General features: G+C 40.3%; 1 protein-coding gene across 5 annotated transcripts in view; it reads left to right on the top strand.

Moving 5' to 3' along the window:
* RNF217 (ring finger protein 217) overlaps window positions 1-20,521 on the top strand; it is a 131,049-nt gene that overhangs the window by 71,339 nt on the left and 39,189 nt on the right. For all 5 annotated transcript variants that reach the window (XM_075554604.1, XM_075554601.1, XM_075554602.1 and 2 more), the window contains exon 2: window positions 15,158-15,391. In XM_075554604.1, coding sequence (XP_075410719.1) covers window positions 15,158-15,391 — 234 coding nt within the window. The remainder of the gene's footprint in view (window positions 1-15,157; window positions 15,392-20,521) is intronic.

Below are 20,521 nucleotides of genomic sequence, written 5' to 3'. Positions count from 1 at the left end.
GCTTGTATATGCTATGAAAACATTCTTGGTGCAGTTTTAAAGCGACACTGAAAGGGTGGATAAAGAAACCAGGACAGTTGTAGGAGAACTTGCTAATAGTGTATCTGCCTTGTACACGTTGGTTTTTGAACTATGAAAATGTATGACTTTATTCAAAAAATGGATTTCAAAAATATCACACCAATGGATAAGGAAGCCTGAAAGGAGGGGAAGAGGCAGTTTCACATCAGGTCCGATTGTGCGTGCAAAACGGCGTCTGACGTGGTTGTATACATATAACACCACTTTGGTTGTGTGGCTATGGTTTTAACCACTTAAGCATCATTCACATGAATGTTTATGCAGTTTGAAAGTTCATTCAGTTCTTTGTACATGACAAGCCACTGTGGCTTTAATAAAGGAGCCCTGCTGGCACTGCGGGCTAGCCCGTAACCCAGAGTAGGCAGGTTGAACCCACCTGGGGTTCTTGAGAGGGTGAGGATGCCACTGCTCCAGGGAAGATTAGTCCTCCTGGAAACGCTAACAGGGGTTAAGGGAGTCTGAAAGGAGCCCTGGAAGTGTAGTAGAGTGGTCGCTGGGCACCCAACTACAAGTACAAGGTCAACAGATGGAAACTACCAGCTGCTAAGAGGGAGAGAGATGAGGCTTTCTCCTCCTATAAAGAGTTACAGACTCTGAGAACGTCTGGGTGCTTCTACCCTGGTCCACTGGGCGCTGGAAGTCAGAGAATTGACTCAGTAACGGAGGTTTTTGTTTGATGAGTCTGAGTCAACTTAATGGCAAGTGGGTTTTTGCCTTGTGTGGTTTTAATGTGTATCTCCTTGGTGACTCATGGAGCTGAACACGTTTTCATGTCTGTTGGTCATTTGGATGAGTAGGCTCTTTTGTGAAGTGCCTGGTAACTCCTTTGGCATTTTTTGTTAGATCAGTTGTCCAACTAAAAAAAAATGTTTTGGAGAGTTCTTTATAATTTCCATATATATAAAACATTATAGCTTATATACTATAAGTAGATACCTTCTCTCTTGCTTGTCTTTTAACTCAATCTTAAGATCTGTTGGTGAACAGAAAGTTTAGTTTTTATTTAGAACAATTTGTGAGCCTTTGCTTTTAGGGTGAGTGTTTTAGTATCATGTAAAAAAATTTGTTCCCTGTCCTAAAGTCATAAGGATATTCTTACCACCTTTAAAGCTTTATAGTTTTCACATTTCATATTTGTGGCTAAAATCCACCTGTTTTGTGATAGAAGTTGAGACTTTTTTCTTTCGTGCATATGTGCTTGCTTCAGCACTATTTGTTGAGAAGAACAAAAGCCCTCACTGCTCTATTGCCGGTGCATCTGCTGTCCTTATGTAAGTGTTCTGTTGGGCCTAATCCTGTTTCATTGCTGTCTTTCCCCATCCCAGTGGCACAAGATTAGAATAACTGTAGCTTTACAATTCGTTTTATATCTGGTAGAACAAGTCTTATTACTTTGTTTTTGTAGATCGAGTATCATCTATGTTTTGAGTCTCCACATCTATTTTATAGTCAGCTTGTATTTTCCAACCTACCTCCTATGAGAGAGAGAGAGAGTGAGAGCGCACAAGCGAGCGCAGGTTTTTTATCCATTCTTCTATTGGACATCTGGGCTGTTTCCGACTTCTTGCTAATGAATATACTACAGGGAGTTCATATGACTGCGTATGCCTCTTACTTCTTTAGAGTATGTACCCAACAGAGGTTTCTGCTAGGATCGTATTTTTATTTGTCGTATTTTGTCGGATTTTTCTTCCCAGTGGTTTGCAGTCGCTCCATAATGCTTTCCTCAGTGTAGGTGCATCCTTAGAGACCTTCCTATCAGTGTGTGAGCGTTCCCATTTCTTCACATCGTCTTCAGCACTTCCTGTTTTCTGTTTATGCCTTTCTTCGTCGTATTAACTTGGACCATCCTTGTTGCTGATATCACAGCACTGTTGACTTGCATCATCTGAATGGCTAAAGTTTGTGAGAATTTTTTCCCATTTATTAGTTATTTGGATGTTATTTTTGGTGAACTGTCTGTTCGTGTCTTTTGCTCGCATGCTTTTCTTACTCAGGTTTTGCAGTTTTCTGTAGATTTTAGAGATTAGTTTATTGTACATTGTGTTATTCCTAGATTTCCCCCCACTCCCATCCCTACATTCTCTTTTGATGCACACACGTGTGTTGTCATTAGCTGTTTTCTCTTCCGTGTGTACTTCCTTCATTACGTTTGATAGTATGCCGCTGATTTGCAACAGGGCCGTTAACTTTGCTTCTGTTTTCTCATTGGTCATCTATGTAGCTCTGTGTGTTTTATTTTGGTCTTCCAACCATCTTGAGTTCATTTTGGCACATGGGGTGAGATATGGGTCCAATTTCATTCTTTTGTTTCATTCTTTGGCAGATAGAGGTACAGTGTTGCTAGGATCACTTGAATAAATGATCCCTTCCCCATTTAATGGTTGTTTTTTTTCCCTTTGTCAAAGATCAGTTGTGGATAGGTGGGTTATATAATTTATTTCTAGGTTTTCTGTTCTGTTCCATAGGTCTGTAGACGTAACATTGTGTCAGTCCCAAGGTGTTTTGACAACTGTGGCTATGTATTAGGTTTTGGGGTTGGGTGGTGAGAAGTCTTCTCTTTAGTTCTTCTTAAGAGGTTCTTTGCTTATTTTAGGCCTCTTCTGTTACCAAATAAAGTTAGTAATTAATATTTATTTAAATTATGGGTTTGGGATCTAGAATTGCATTGTATTTATACATTGCTTTGGATAGTATTGACGTGTTCACAATGTTAAGCCTTCCTATTCAGGAACATGCAATTTTCTTCCATTTATGTAGGTCTCTCTTTTTCCTTCTTTTGTAGCATTTTGTAGTTTTCCTTGTACAAGACTTTTGTTTCTCTGATTAGGTTTATTCCTAAGTGTATCATCTTTTGTGTGACTATTGTAAATGATGTTGGTTTCTTGATTTCCTTTTCATAGCTGTCTTCATTAGTGTATGGGAATCTGATTGAGTTTTGTGTGTTAATCTTGTATCCTGTCACATTGACAAATCTTTTTATGGTTTCCAACTATTTTACATATAAAATCATATCATCTGCAAATAGTAAGTTATACTTTTTCTTTGCCAATCTAGATTCTTTTGATTTGTGTGTGTGTGTGGTGTGGAGGGGAGGGGTTCATTAAATGGGTCTAACTAAGATTTCCAAAACAGTGTTGAATAACAGTGGTGATGAGGGATATTCTTGTCTGATTCAAATTATAGGAGAAATGCTTTCAGTGTTGCCCTGTTAACTGAGATGTTGGCTATTGGGTTTTCATTTATGGCCTTTATCGTGTTGAGAAGTTTCCCTTAAATTCCTATTTTGGTGAGGTGTTTTTTTAAAAAAAATTAATTTATTTTTACCAGGAGTGGGAGTTCTGTATTGTCAAATGCTTTTTCTGCATTAGTTTATGTGATCATGTGGTTCTTAATTTTGTTTTGTTTATATGGTGGGTTACATTGACTATTTTTCTGATGTTGAACTATCCTTGAGTACCTGGTTTGGATCTCCCTTGATCATCATGATGTATTACTTTTCTGTACATTGCTTGATTCTATTGGTAAGGATTTTGTTGAGATTTTTTGCAACTCTGCTCCTACGGGATAGTAGTCTGCAGTTTTCTACCTTTGTGAATTCTTTGCCTGGTTTTGGTATCAGGGTTATGGTTGCACCCCGCCCTCCCCCGCAAAAATTCAGCAGTTTGCTGTCCTTTTCTATATTCTGGAGTTATCTCCGTAGAATGGGTGTCAGCTCTTCTCTGCATACTTGGTAGAATTCCCTGGTTAACTTGTCTGGCCCTGGAATTTTTTTGGTTGGGAAATTTTAATGACTGGATCATTTCTTCTATATTTATGATTCTGCTGAGGCTTTTCCTTGAGTAAATTTGGGTAGATGGTGTATTTCTAGAAATGTGTCCATTTAATCGAGGTTTTCAAGTTTGTTGGCGTATTGGCTGTCGTAGAATGTCCTTTCATTTCATTTGAATCTGTGTGGGGCGCCCTTTTCATAGCTAGTTCTTGGTATTTGAATCTTCCCTTTCTTTCCTTTTGTTAAGTTTGCTAGGAGTTTGTGAATTTTGTTAATATTTCAAAGAATCAACTTTTTGTTTTGTTGATTTTTTCTATTGTTTCTCTGTTTTTCAAATTATTTCTTTCTATTCTAATCTTTATGATTTCTTTACTCCTGAATGTTGAAATTTGTGTTATTGATCTTGTTCTAGCTATTAAATCTACTGGGTTAGGGGCTGATTTGCTGATTTTGTTTTTTTCCTCATTTTTCATATCTGTGTTAATTGCTGTAAATTGTTCTTCTAGATGTTTTTCTCCTGATTGTTGAAAAGGGATTTACACTCCTTGTGATCAGTCAGCCACCTTGAACCGGAAGCCTATTATTTCTTAATTGCTACTTTCTAACCGCTACAGGTTTGTAGACATACATTTAATTTTGCATATTGACTTATTCAGGGAGCTTACATAATTAACTTCTTAATTCTAATGCTTTATCTGTAGATTAGTTGGGCAGTTCTGCATATACAATTATGTAGCTTGAAAATAATAACATATCTTTTCTTTACCTATAGTTCTTTTATTTTTGTCTTTCATTAACTGTAACCTCAAGTCAGTGTTGCATAAAAATAACGTTGACATGCTTTCCTCATTTCTATAATGTCTTATAATATTTCACCATTGAATATAATGTTTGCAATGGTTTCTTGTAAATGCCTCCTAAATTTTCATCTATTTTTATAGTTTTCTATGAATAAATATTAAAGTTGTTAAATATTTTCCTGTCTTTTAGAATATTTTTTATATATTGAAAGAGCCTTATGATTTTTCTGTTTATTTTTTTAAACAATGTTTATTATATGTTCAGTGAGAGTTTACACAGCAGTTTAGAGGTTCTCATCCAACCATTCTGCTGTTTACTCAGTGGTAATGGTTACATTCATTCTTCACAATCCATGAACATACTCATTCTTTCCCATGTAGATTTTCTCTTTCTACACATTTGGTTTCCTTGCCTATTTGCATTTCCATTTTTGTTTCAATTGTTGATTATTTTGATCTTTGGAGGTGTTTGTTCTGTTTTAAGGAGCACAGTACTCTATTTTATTAACGTGTGAATTGTGGTAATTGTATTGTCAATGGTATACCACCTTGTATTTATGGAATAAATCCAACTTGATTATGTACTGTTCAGTTTTGCATAGTAGTACTTTAAATGTTTTGCATTTATGTTTACGAAGTAGATTGCTCAATAGTTCTCTTCCTTGTCGTGCTTTCACCAGGTTTTGGCATTAAGGTTATGCAGGGCTCATTACACAGCTGTGTCGTGACCCACTCCCTTCCCACTGTGTCTCTCCTGCCCTCTAACACGGGCTGTGTAGAGTCGGGGTTTTCTTTGTTGTCCTTAAAGGCTTGGGTAGAATTGACGAGCTAGGCAGTTAGTGCTGACATTTTCCATGTGAAAATGTTTATAATTATGAATTCAATTTCTTTAAAATGTACGTTTTTCATATTTTCTGTGCCAGTTTTACTAAGTTAAGTTTTTCCAACTATCTGTCCAAGTCATGCTGCCATCTACATTGTCAACTTTATTAATATAATACTATTAAGAATATTCTCGTTTTAGAATTTAAATCATTGTATTATCTGTAGTGAATATATATGACTTCAATGATACTTTCTATTGAGTGATTGGCTTCTGTTTTACTAATTTCTGATTTTTATCATCACTTTTACTTTTTTATTGCCTTAGATTGTTTCATCTGCTTATCTTTTTCTAACTTGATTAATGCTTAGTTAATTGTGTTTTAGCCTTTTGTATTTTCTAAAATATAGATGCTAAAGGCTAGAAACTTTCTCCTAAAATAACTGGAGCTCTTGCCACAAATTTGATATGCTATCATTTTATTCAAAATAATTAGTTATTTTCTGGATAATTGATATACATGCTGTATAATTTCATATTTTAAAAAATAGTTATCTTTGTTATCTTCTTCTTATTGATGTATACCTAAATTCTACTAATTTTACTTTAAATCAAATCCATTTTGTCCTTTAAAAAATTCTGTCTCATTCTAATCATTTTTAATTTTTGAGACTTGCTTTTCAACTGAACGCATGTTCACTTTTATACATAATCCTTAAGCTTATTGAAACCCCACAGGACCCAGTGGAACTCCCCCTGTGGATTTCCAAGATTGTAGATCTTTGCCAGCGGCAAAGCCGCCTCTTCTCCTATGGAGTGGCTGGTGGTTTCAAATGCTGACTCAGAGAGCAGCAGTCCAACATACACTATGCCCAAGAATAGGAACAGACTTAATGGCAAAAAGGGTTTTGTTGTTGTTCGGTTGTTTCAGTTTGTTGTCAGCATCCTGTATTAGTCTGGGTAGACTAGAGAAACAAGTCTAGGGAGACTCGTGTGTAAGAGAGAATTTTATGTTAGAGTAATTATATAGTAAGAAAACATTCGCAGTCCAGGCCAGATCATGTCCAGAAGTTCGTTATTAGCCTCAATGTTCGAAACTAGTCCATAAATTCCACATTAGACTCATGCAGCACATGCAATGATGCTGAATGCAGGAAGACCACAGGCAATGGGTAGAAGGTCTTGTGCATCCAGTAGCAGTGGAAGCGTCTCAACACTGACGTGGGTCTCCGTGGGTCTTCTCCACCTGCAGGGCTCTACCTCCATCGGCGAGTCTCCATATGGATTGTCAACAGGAATCTCTTTCAGGGAGAGTGTGTGTCCCACCTCCAGGGAGAAAGACAGGAATTCCCAGAATCCTCAGGAGAGTGCCATGCCCCCACCGAGGCATTGTTGTCTTTGGTCTGATGGCCAGGCTAGCCTCTATCCCTCCAGGCAAGTTGACAGATTATGTGACGGCCACACATCCTTATGTACTTAAAAGAAATGTGGGCATGTATGTACCATATGTATCAATTCAGTCAACATTTTTATACTCTAGTTTTCTATATCCTTACAGTTTTCTTATTTTCTATGTGAAAATTTCATACTATGATTAATTTGTGTGGCTTTCTTTTCCCTTATCAGTCTGTCAATTTTTGCCTTCTATATTTTGGAGTCTTGCTACTTAGTACATGACAATTTAGAATTAATTGATCTGTCTTCCTACAGATTGTCATGAAATTTCACTCCTTGACTCTTATAATGCTTTTTGTTTTAAAATCTACTTTGGGTAGATATGAATACTGTCACACAAGGTTCATCTTTATAATTGTTTCCATGGTATATCTATTTAAATGTGTTTTATAAGTATTGTAAGCTGTGTTCAACATCACAATGCTTTCTGCAGCATTTTTCCCAAGCAGGAAACAAAGTTTCACAGCTGCACACTGTTCACTTAAACTGCCCATCACAAAAAACGAGACTTGAGCGAAACTGCATTTATGAAAAAAATTCACTGTGACCAGAGAGAGCTTTCCCAGGTGATACCACTGAGTGCACTAACTCACAGCAAGTGTATCCATGCTCACCTAGTGGGAAAAAATGTGTTGTATGAGAGTCCACTGTGCCAAGCACAATTCTGGGTTTTCTTGGCGCGAAGGGGTACCCCTCATATAAGTTTCCTGCGTCAATAAGCTAACTAGATTTTGTTAGTCTTATAGTGTTCCTCTCGAGATTGCAGAATGATTTCTTGGTTTCTTAAAAGCCAACTTGACAGCAATTAATACCAAAAGAATAAGCAAATACTGAACTTTTTTGATGACAATTCAAAGACCCTACCTAAACTTTTGTGTAATTGTGCACTTTATTGATAAACACTACACATTATCATTCTATATCTCTAATATTTATTCATATTTACTCATATGCCAATTTCATTATTTTCTTCCTGCTGGCATCATCAAGCTGCTGTCTAGGATTGCCTTCTTCTGGCTAAATTGTTTGCTGATGGTGACTTAGTTTATCTCTTTTCTCAGAAAATGTCAGTGAGCTTTACTAAGCATGTGATCCATGTTGAAACTGTATGTATATTTTCAGCATTTTGAAAATACCATTTTATCTTCTGTTACTTATATTTATGTTGAGCAGTCATATACATGTTGTACTAGTGTTCTTCGGAAGGGAGTATGCTTTTCCTCTGGCCGGTTCTCAGGTGTCCCTTCTCTTGGTGTGTGGAACTTAGCACTTTTACATGATGTTCCTGGGCATGGTTTTCTTTCTAGATCCACTCCTCACTTATCCATAGAATTAACTTGCAAAGACCAGGTGGTCATGCTGAAGTCTGGGTTATGCAAGCATGCAGACTACCTCCTAAACAGACAATCAGATCACATCGTTGCACAACTACGAGTCCATTTGGAATCACAATCCAGCTCCGTCGATACAAAACCTCAACCCTTCGATGCAGCAGTATTGCCAGACATTGCTCAGTCGCTAATGTGTGAAATGGAGAGTAGGTTGTTTTAACTTTTGTCATACGTACGAAATGTTAGATAACAAGCTCGTCGATGAGTGTGAATTTATTTATACATTTATTTATATTTCCTAGGGTTGCTAGAATGCCTGGAGTTTGGGGCTTAATGTTTCTCAACCTCTTAAATGCCCACGGCATCGAGCACTGTAGATCATCTTTGAGTAGACAGCAAAGCATGTGTCAGCCGAGGAGCCACTCCCTGTAATGGTGAGCAATGTGAGGGAGCTCTGAGCCTGAAAGTTAATCTGCCACTCTGCTACTTCATAAGGGGGTAATGTAAGGGAAATGTAAAAAACAATGGTTGGCATGTGGAAGATACTCGGTGTGTTTTATGATCATAGTTATTGCTTTTGTCATATTATTCTCATCTCTGCCAAGAGAAGGAAATTTGAAGTCCCTTGGTATCTAATAAGCAAAACTGTCAAGGCATACGTTAAAATACTTAAACGTAAGCATTTGACATTTAAAGGTAAATATTGAACATCAGAACCTAAAGGCAAGATCAAAGTATAAAACCAGACCGTTGATAACACTGCGTTTTGAGACCCACGCCATGCTTTCTCTTTGGAGGAGTTAGCTAACTAACCTGCCACTTCTCTGGAGCTCCCCGGTGCCCGAGCCACCAAATTGCTTTTGCATTCAGTTCTCCCAGGCGGGAAATTAGCCATGTAGTTTGAGCATTAAGTGATGATAATGTCTCTTACTGACACCCTTGGAGATTGCTTTAGAGTTAAGTAATTTCTTTTACAAGAATGGACGTGTTTTTTTGTTCAGCGAGTGTATTTCTTTTCTTGGGGATACAAATGATAGCACAGGATTGAACACACAGAAACTTCAAATACCATTGTTTTAAGTGTAAGTACATTTGTTTTAGGGTTAAGTACATGTAATCTTATAGACAGAAGTTAGAAAACATTTTTAAAATGCTAATTTGATATTAAATAATTTGGGGAGAAATATTATATGCCACCAGGGGTCTTTCAAAAAGACTTTTTAAAAATAAGAACTATGCAGAAATATATAGAGATGAGTTGACATGATGTATGTTGTCTCAGGGCCGAAAGGAGACAAGATTGCCTGTGAGTTGCTAATTGCTGAAGCCACAGAGTGATTATTCAAGGTATTCATAATCCCTAGCTGCTAACTTTTCATCATGTTTAAAATGATCCAGAATAAAAAATGTGAACCGTTCCTTGAGTAAATGTTAAATAAATTAGTACCAGCACATCCCAAGTTAGTCGATAAGGCTGTTAGTATTGATTTAATCTTATACTATTGGTTGCTTTGAAGCCAAGAATCATGTTTATTTCCTGGATCTTCTATATTACTTCACACACACATATACACACTTCCCCGCAATGTGTATAAACTCATATCTCTAACTATATAGCTATACAAAGAGAGAGGAAATAAAAACTATTAACTTATCTATATGAATACATATATTCTATTCTTGTTACTGTGAAAACTGTAGAAAATAATTCCATCAACTATAAAATATTCACATACACTGTATTTTATTAGAAACTTCTGAATAAAGAACATTTTCCACTCATATCATTAGCGTAAAAAAGCATAGCGTTGTCTTTGATTTACCCCTCTATCTAGTTCATCACCAATCTCATTGGTACCACTTCCAACATATACCGTGTACCAGATCACCTCTTGCTCGTCCATTCCCGGGCATCTGTTCCTGCTGTTGGATGCTGCTATCAGGAAGAGCGATCAGGAATCCAGTGTGCTCCTTTGCCTGTGCTCCCTCACAGTCCATTCGCCAGGATGACCTGACTGTTACCTTTTAAAATGCAAACTGGGGCATAAGCCCAGTCAGTGAGTCAGACTGACAGTAGAATACAGTCCAAACTCCCTATCCCTGACTCCTGCTGGCTTTCCGCCTCCATGGCTTTCTGCTCTTTGCCTCACCCAGGGTATGTTTCACTCACTCTTCTCTGTGCTTGGAACCAGGCACAGTGGGCACTTTCTGCCTTGGGTCCATTGCCCTTGGGTTTTCTTCTGCCTGCAGTCTCCCCAAGTTCTCTTCATGACAGGCCCTTTGCAGTTTTCAGCTCAAATTCTCCTCTGCTCTATGTGTAGTTTCTTCACTTCACTGGTTATACTCTGTCATGCTTATTTACTTGCTTCCTTATTTATCGTCCATTTCCTTCCACAGAAACCTGGTGTTTCTCTCCCTTTTCAACTCTCCAAAGTCCATCTCAGGACCATAAAAAGCACATTCATTTATATTCAACACATGGTCATTGGTAGGATGTACTATTATTTTATGTGACACCCAGAACGTAAAACCATTGCAGATTGCTAAAGTAATGGTAAAATGCTAAATTAAAGTGATACTAACTTTTGTGATACTAAGATGTTTTAAAATTTTTTTAAATAGTATATCTTTGTTGAATAAATGTACTTCACTTAGTCATGTTTATTTGTTGCTCGCGATCTTTTTTTTTTAATTTTAACAATTTATTAGGGGCTCATACAATTCTTATCACAGTTCATACATATACATACATCAATTGTATAAAGCACATCTGTACAGTCTTTGCCCTAATCATTTTTTTCTCCTCTTTTCTTTTTTTACATTTTATTAGGGACTCATACAACTCTTATCACCATCCATACATATACATACATCAATTGTATAAAGCACATCCATACATTCCCTGCCCCAATCATTCTCAAGGCATTTGCTCTCCACTTAAGCCCCTTGCATCAGGTTCTCTTTTTTTTTCTCCTCCCTCCCCTTTCCCCCCTCCCTCATGTGCCCTTGGTAATTTATACCTCGTTATTTTGTCATATCTTGCCCTATCCGGAGTCTCCCTTCCCCCCTTCTCTGCTGTCCCTCTCCCAGGGAAGAGGTCACATGTGGATCCTTGTAATCAGTTCCCCCTTTCCAACCCACTCACCCTCCACTCTCCCAGCATCGTCCCTCACACCCTTGGTCCTGAAGGTATCATCCACCCTGGATTCCCTGTACCTCCAGCCCTCATATGTACCAGTGTACAGCCTCTGTCCTATCCAGGCCTGCAAGGTAGAATTCGGATCATGGTAGTTGGGGGGAGGAAGCATCCAGGATCTGGGGGAAAGCTGTGTTCTTCATCGGTACTACCTCGCACCCTAATTAACCCATCTCCTCTCCTAAACGCCTCTATGAGGGGATCTCCATTGGCCGACACTTGGGCCTTGGGTCTCCACTCTGCACTTCCCCCTTCATTTAATATGGTATATATATACATATACATATACACATATATACACATACATACACACACTTATATCGTTGGGGTTTTTTTTTTGCATGATGCCTTATACCTGGTCCCTTGGCACCTCATGATCGCACTGGCCGGTGTGCTTCTTCCATGTGGGCTTTTTTGCTTCTGAGCTAGATGGCCGCTTGTTCACCTTCAAGCCTTTAAGACCCCAGACACTATCTCTTTTGATAGCCGGGCACCATCAGCTTTCTTCACCACATTTGCTTATGCACCCATTTGTCTTCAGCGATCCTATCATGGAGGTGTGCAGTCAATGATATGATATTTTGTTCTTTGATGCCTGATAACTGATCCCTTTGGGACCACTCGATCACACAGGCTGGTGTGTTCTTCCATGTGGACTTTGTTGCTTCTGAGCTAGATGGCCGGTTGCTCGCGATCTTATGAAGAAATTATTCTGAAGAAGAAAGACATGCAGGAGCTGAGAGGATGCTACATTACACTATATTTATATAGTATAAAGAACCTGAGTAACCGAAATGCCTGTGAGTAATTGTTCTAACGGCCGATGATTCTCCGTCCACCAGAGACTGAAATGCTGTAAGTTTTGAATGGGCCAGTAAATTCGAAATTCCAGGAGCATTTTTAGAGACAGTTTTAAAGTGGTCCTGGCAGTAGATTTAGGCCCTCTGCTATAAAAAAGAAGAGATGGTAGGGGCAGACAGACATCGGGTAATAGGAATCTTGTTGTTCCTATGTTTTGGGTGCGTGTGTGTGCATGTCTGTTTGTTTCAGTAAAATATGAGGTCCTTGGCTCAGAATGTTGGGGTAGGGGGTACTTGAACTTTTAGAAAGAATTTGTAGAATAGTCAATGCAGAAAGCATGAAAACGAGGAAGTTGTGTGTTCTGCGGAGAAGGAATCGGATTGCAGGCCAAGTCAAGAACTCCTGAATTGGGCAAGGACTTGGATGGCCGTTGGGTAGTGTCCCAATGTGGCGGTGTAATGAGCTCCTCTCCTAAGCGAGTAAGAAAATACCTGCCTCCAGAATTGCCTTGGGTTGTTCTGTCCAGGGGTTCTCGACCTTCCTAAGGCCGCGGCCCTTTAACACAGTTCCTCATGTTGTGGTGACCCCCAACCATAGCATTATTTTCATTGCTACTTCATCACTGTCATTTTGCTCCTGCTATGAATTGGGCGACCCCTGTGAAAGGGTTGGTCCACCCCCAAAGGGGTCACGACCTACAGGTTGAGAACCGCTGTTCTAGTCCCTAAACTGCATTCCATTCTGCCTGTGTCCGAACTGTTCCCGGTGGTTGTGGGACTGCTGCCTCTGAGGACCATTTCTCTAGATAGAATAAATAAACTCCTAGGCGAACAAGCTGGAGTCCCACACCGGGAGTCATGCATTCAACCTCTTGTGTTGCTACACAATAAACAAGGGTCACGTGCTTTTATGTGGAATGAAAGTAAATCGTCAGTCATGGGATCGTTTCCTATTTTCTTGGGGAGGAACGGCCAGACTCCGGAAATGACTTTGTGGTCTGCCCTCCTGCTGTGGTTTCAGTGCCTTTATACCCATCATCGTTCTTTACGAGTAAAGCCGCACCATCGTTCTTTACGAGTAAAGTCGGACTGCTTCTTCTAAGTCAACGAGAGTATCCGTACCTGAGGGGTGTCTGTAAGCAAATGAACCTCTCGGGGCTGTGAGAAAGATGTGGAAGCTTTGTTCTAGAGCTCTCCTGCTTTTAGGCCTTTGCCCCGCTGCCGTGTCTGATTGCTCAGACTGTCTTCTGCCTCGTTGACACAGCCCTCAAAGCGTGAGCTCTCAGTTGAACCTTAACTTCTAAGAACGTCTTGAATTGGGCATTGCTGAGCTCCCCGGGTGTTCTGCCCACCTCCTGCTCTTACTCAGTCGAGGGTGCTCACAACCTTGCACCACGATGGCCTCTTTATGGACAGACGCTTAGGACGCTTTACTGTCTAAAGCATCACCTGGCTCAGAGCCACACTGGTAACTGTGGGCAGAATGTTGACAGATCAAATGTGTATTAATTTTTAAATGTTTTAAGTTTTATACATCACAAAGCCAGTTCCTTATTGTGTTTTACATGGTTTTGAGAATAAATACTTTAAAAAAAATCCTGATCATTTCTGTCAGGCTATAACTAACATGATATAGAAATATAATTTGAGTTGTAGCACTATCATAACACTAGCTGTGGTGAATCGATGAAATCTGTAAGCAGATTGATCAGTATAATAAAATCAGTAAGCAGACTCGTCAACAGTAGAAAACAAATAGGCAGAGGTTTGAAAACCCCCTGTCACCTTCTGTCGAACGGCAGCATAAAGAGCTGTAGCCAGTTTTGCTTCGAACAAGTACATGTTGACAGGGACGTTGATTATGCAAAGCCAGATTCTTTCCGTTGATTATCAGAGCATGTATTTTGGTGTTAAACCCCAGCCAGTAGCTTTTTTACATTTTCAAACTTTGTGTCTGATAAAGACCTAAGTTAATACAATGTTTGTGTCTGATAAAGACCCGAGTTAATACAACGTTTGTGTCTGATAAAGACCTGAGTTAGTACAAAACTCGGTATGAGTGCAGTTTACTCTTTGTGCTGTCCTTCATGGTGATGTTTCCCTTTTCTCAAAGATCTTTTTTTCTCATTCCGGCCTCAGTCTTTGCAGTGTTCCTTTTTTATTAAAGATGTGTTTTCTCTTCTTCAAATGTCAGACTCGCTCCAGGGAAGAAGAAAGGAGTGTGACTGTGTGCCATCGGTGGCTTTCCTGCCTCTCCTTGTGACAGTCCTCACTTCCATGAAGTCAGTTCTGGTTCCTCATAGCCCATAGCCCGGGGCAGAACTGCCTCTGTGGCTTCATGAGACTAACTCAGTAAGGGAATAGGAAGCCTCATCTTTTTCCTGACCAGCAGCTGGTGGTTTCAACCTGCTGACCTTGTGGTTAACAGCCCAAAGAGTAACTCACCACACACACACACAGCTGTGTGTATTTAAAGAGGTAAAATGTACCTCAGATTTAGTGCTGAGAGACTGTTTTGTAATGTGTTGTAAGTTTGAAAATTAACTGTTCCTATAGTTACTGGGCTGTCTCAGTAGTGTCATCTTGCAGTGTCTGGAAACATAAAATGATAATTTATTTCTCTGGTGAGCTTGTGGCTTAGTCCATTTAAGTACACACATATAATGATCAGAAAAGTTCTTAATGCTCTATCAATTATTTTGAAAGTATAGTGATGAGTTATTATGATACCAGAGTCATTGCTATTTATTTTAGGAATCTTAGGGGCCAGGTGATCAAATGATCTTTTACTGTAATCAAGAAATAAGCTATAACAACTCTAAAAGTTAAATAAAAGTCACAAAAGTGGTGACCTTATTTCTTCCCTTTCTCTCATTCTTCTATCTGCTCTTTCATGCAGGTACAACTTGGCCAGGTAGAAATCAAATGCCCTATCACCGAGTGTTTTGAATTCCTGGAAGAAACAACTGTCGTCTACAACCTAACACACGAAGACTCCATCAAATATAAGTACTTCTTGGAACTCGGCCGCATTGATTCCAGCACCAAGCCATGTCCTCAGTGCAAGCACTTTACCACCTTCAAGAGAAAAGGACACATTCCCACCCCTTCCAGATCAGAAAGCAAATACAAAGTAAGCATGTTCACCAGAGCTGTAGGTTAAATGGCCAGGATGGGAGCAGCCAAATTAGACCATCTTGTGGTGGGCATTAAATGGGCTTCCTCCCCCTTACCAGAGCCGAAGGTGAGTATACATTGGCTATGATTTTGAGTAAGTATGGTTTGGGTGACTAACTAGAGAGAGTATCATGAAGGACTTAAAGTTTTCTCATTGACTGTTATTACTAAATGCTAGATACATCCTAAGGCTGTATCGTCTGTGTGTGTTTCTCTTTCTTTTAGTGTAAGCTTAGCTCTTTTTAGATAACAGTGTGTCACCTCTGCTCCTGTTTGAACTAGTGAAAAATTTTTAAATGCAATTAATTCCTCTATTCAACAAATAAAAGTGCTAGCGATGCTAGGCAGTATCCTAAGTTGGGAGAGAGCCCTGGCTGCACAGGGCATAACGTGTTCAGCTGCTAGCCACAGGGTTGGCCATTCAAATCCCCCAGCCAGTCCACAGGAGAAAGAGAAAGCTCTCTGTTCCTAGAAAGACTGACAGCCTCAGAAACACCATAGGATCACTGTGAGTGGTAGCTGATGCCATGGCACTGGGTTTGGGTTGGGGGTTGGGAGGTGCGGAGAAAAGGTCTCACTAAGGTGAGAAGCATCTTCTGCAATGGAGTTCAATATGATGAATGAAAACAACACTGATCCACACAGAGTGCTTTGCAGTGCTCAAGGGGGTGCTGGGGAAAGGGTATGGGAGAGGCTGGTAGAGCAGATCCAGTTCTCCAGAGCCTCTGCCGCCGCCGCGATGCTCCACAGGGCTTGTAGCTCAGTCCGAACCTCTTCATGAGTAATTGGTCTTAGAAAGTGCTTTGCTCTGTCACTCTCTCTCTCTCTCTCTCTCTCTCTCCTTTTCTCCCTTCTTCCTTCCCTCCCTCCCTCCCTCTCTTTTAATTTAAATATGCCATTTTGATACAGCCATAACTATCAACACAAACTTTCATGGTGTGTGTAAAGAGTGTCCTTTTGGTGTTACAAATTATCTAACTCTAGTGTACCTTGATGGTTTTGAATATGGAGGTAATATATTTTTGACTCAAGTATGCTTAGATTGTTTTAAGCTCTTTTATCACAATGTATATGTTAATGATATTAGCACGAAGTAAGTCATTTGAGAAGAGCTTGTTAGTGTTCTTACAGAAAAATATTTACTATGCAATTTAGAATTTATCATTTTTCCCCAATGCTTTATTTTGAATTAGAAAATTATTATGTATATACAAATACACATACACACAACTGCATATATGCATACCTATGTATGTGTATGTGTGTCCCTAATTCATGTAAATTTTGTTTGATTGATTGATATAAATATGAAGCACTCATCCACTTGCTGACAGGTTGGAAGTTTAAACCCACCCACCGAGGCACCTTAAAAGACAAGCCTTGTCATTTACTTTGAGGAGTCAGCCTTGAGACCCCGATGGGGCCATTTCACTTGGCACACATGGGATGACCATGGTCAGAATTGACGTGATTATACTAATAGATACTGCTTACTCTAGGACTGGGCCAGCTGAGGGACTGGAGAGCTAATGAGAGATAGACTGGCTCTCAGCACTTAGCAAAGTATACCTACTATCCCTTTTTCTCTATCTTCAGTATAACCTTTTGGGACTATGCATGTAGATGTGGTGAAATATTGGTCAAGCTTATATAAAGTAATGCATTAAAAATATCAAACTTGAGAAAAAACAAACTTACTGCTATTGAGCTCCTTTTGCCTCATGGAAACCCTCTAGGACAGAGGAGAACTGTCCCTTTGGGGTTCCAAGACTGAAAGTCTTTATAGGAGTAGAAAGCATTATCTTTCTGTACATAGTAACTGGGGGTTTCAAACTGCTGAGCTTGTTGTTAGCATTCCGACACATAACCCACTACACCATCCAGCCACCTAAATGACTCATCCATCACTCACTACAACTTCAGCTGACAGTGACTCTGCAGGACAGTGAAGGACTTCCCCTGTCGTTGCCGAGACATTAACTCTCTACAGGAGCAGGAAGCCTCATCTTTCTCCTAGAGAGCTCTGGGTAGCGTAGAGCTTCATGGCTAGCAGCCGACTGTGTAGCCCGCTCCGCCACTAGGGCCCCCAGATGGTGCATGCCTGTCTATACTGACTGTGCCACGTTTGAACAGCAACAAAGATCCCAACCAAGTCCATTGCTGTGGAGTGGGCCCCCGTGGCTAACGAGTATACAGCACAGAAAAGAACAGACCTACGTGACTTTCAAGGTTGTGACTGGGACGGCACCACTGAGTAAGCCATTAGACTGCCAGCTGCACGGTCGGGGGTTCAACACCCAGCAGAAGCTCTATGTGAGACAGATGAGGCTGGCTGCTTCCGTAACAGCAGATGCCTCGGTCATCAGAACAAATGATCATATCGCAGTGAACGAGGGGGGCGCGCTGTGGGGACCCAAAACCCGTCTGTAGGCCACTGGACATCCCCTTACGGAAGGGTCTCGGGGAGGAGACGAGCCAGTCAGCGTGCGACGTAGCAACGATGAAAAATACGACTTTCCTCCAGTTCCTAAATGTTTCCTCCTCCCCCTCTATCATGATCCAAATTCTACCTTACAAACCTGGCTAGACCAGAGGATGGACACTGGTGCAGGTAGGCTCTGGAGACACAGGGAATCCAGGGTGGATGATCCCTTCAGGACCAGTGGTGAGAGTGGTGATACTGGGAGCATACAGGGAGGGTGGGCTAGAAAGGGGGAACCGATTACGAGGATATACATGTGGGGAGATGTCAGACAGGGCAAGATATGACAAAATAATTTATAAGTTATCAAGGTGTTCATGAGGGAGGGGGAGCGAGGAGGGAGGGGGAAAAATAAAGAGCTGATCCAGGGGCTTAGGTGGAGAGCAAATGTTTTGAGAATGATGAGGGCAATGAATGTACAAATATGCTTTACACAATTGATGTATGTATGGATTGTGATAAGAGTTATAAAACGATTTTAAAAAAAGAAAATGAAACAAAAGGCAAATAGGAGAGTATAAAACCAGCGCCGTGGCTCACACAACTAAATCTAAAGACGTGGCTGCCTCGGGAACCCTGTGCGCGCAGACGGACCCGGTGGCAGGAGGTGTGTGTTTTTGGCTTTAATCTTTCGAGAAGCAAAGTGCCCTGTCATTCTTTCAAGCAGCAAATGGTGGCTCAAACTTCTGACTTCCAGGTAGACAGCAGAACGATGTAAGCATTGTACTGCCCACTTCCTACATACACTGTTTTAGAATTTGCAGCCTTTAAAACGGATTAGAAATAGTAAGTAGTTTAAATACTGTTTTTATGGTATGCTAGAAGAAGGAGTTTCAAGGTACACTTAGACAGTGATCAAACAGTATAGTTCTCATGGCATCCAATAACACCAAAATTATGTGCATCACATATCACAGTGCACACAGGTTGAGTGTATAATTTTGGACGGAACAAATACTTTCTGTGACAATATTTCTCACAGGTCAGACTCCACAAACATGTCATATCAATTGGTCTGTAAGTGTGAAGAGAAGTTGGAGACAAAGAGACCCAGATATCAAACTCAGTAGACTCAATTCTTTATGCTTTGATGAGAAAAAGTCAAGGAGGAAATGTGCTCTTAGGAGAGGATGAATTCCATGCACAATCACACGGCTGATGCCAAAGCGGTTGAACCCCTTGGTGAGGGCTGGCAGCCTCAGCGTGAAGGAGCACGGAGGCCCACGGTCAGCCCAAGGAAAGCATCTGGAGACGGTGGCTGCTGGCACTCCTTTTGTGGAAAAGAAGATCTGTCAGCCATGCTCCCTGTATTCTCTCTGGCGCCACATTACAGGAGTGATTCAAACAGTTCCCAGATTCTTACTTTGTTTAATGTGTACTTATCTAGCAATTGTCAGCATTTTCATTCATTCATGCTAACTGGCCAGTTTATTTCTCCATTCTTGCCTGGCCAAGGAGAGCATCGCTCTGGGTGTCCAGCCCCCCAGCTGTGATGCTTGTGCCGGCAGATGTTGCGCTCCAAACAGAGTGTGCGTCTGCATCTGTCTGGCGAACATTTGGCCTCTTCCCTTTTGCCATACTTTGTTTGTTGGTTTTAATTCAGATTTCCCCGCAACAGAACCCACTGCAAAGTGGTGTGGTTTATCTTAACTTTAAGAGTAGAGAAGTCAGGTACCTGCATACAATACATTAAATCAGGATTGAAGAACCTACAGGGACAGAAAGTAGAGTATCGGTTTCTGAGGGGCACGGTAGTGATGGGGGTGGAGTAAAATGGAGCTCATGTCAAAGAGCTCAAGAAGGAAAATAATTTTTTGAAACGGATGCACTGGAATCGTAGGGCACTGCTTGATGTGATTGAGCTCTGGAATCATGTGATATCTGTATTAACTCCCGAGAAAATGGTTTTGAAAAAAGCCAAGAGAAAGCGAAAAAGAAAGGTAGTTGCTAATGCCTAACGTGTCAGAGCAATTTGGCATTGTTTTATATTATGGTTTATTGCTGAGCGTGAGTTTTGTATCTTGATAAAATTCTTGTAATGCTATTTCAGTGTGACTCATTTTCTAGTCTTTCAGTTACAATATCTTGATTCAAGATGCTCAAGATTTTTGAGCATTTGTTATGGCTTCTGCTGTCAATCCAGAAATACTTAATATTATATGTTAAACTGCCTTGAAAGTATCATAGATCTTTTCTAGCAGAAAATACTGTTGGGTGTTTCTTACTTCAAGTCTGAGCTCTAACATATCTTATTTGGCGTATTTGTTTGTTTAGCTTTTTTGAAAGCTACTCGCTGAATCTTTCCTACTTAGTTGGTGGGAAAAGGGTAAATAGTGAGTCTTGACAAGCAGTAGCAAGAACCCACAGATGGCCTGTTACCCTGCCATCCCTCAGCTAACAGCTCCCCTCTGGCAAAAGGTTGAGTCAATAGAGCTTTGCGTGTGCTCTGAGAGTTGTCCAACAGACTACATCAAACAGAACGAGTGCATTCCTGAATAGAGCGATGTCTATGGTGACATCCTTGCCTTTGGTCGAACTTAGACTCTCATTCATAATGTACCTGTCGCTTTGGTCTGAAAGTTTTGTCATAATGCTGAGAATTCT

The sequence above is a fragment of the Tenrec ecaudatus genome, chromosome 7, assembly GCF_050624435.1.
Source record: "Tenrec ecaudatus isolate mTenEca1 chromosome 7, mTenEca1.hap1, whole genome shotgun sequence".
NCBI classification, from domain to species: Eukaryota; Metazoa; Chordata; class Mammalia; order Afrosoricida; family Tenrecidae; genus Tenrec; species Tenrec ecaudatus.
Note: the sequence above shows the minus strand (reverse complement) of the source record. Positions and strands in the feature narration are given on the sequence as shown.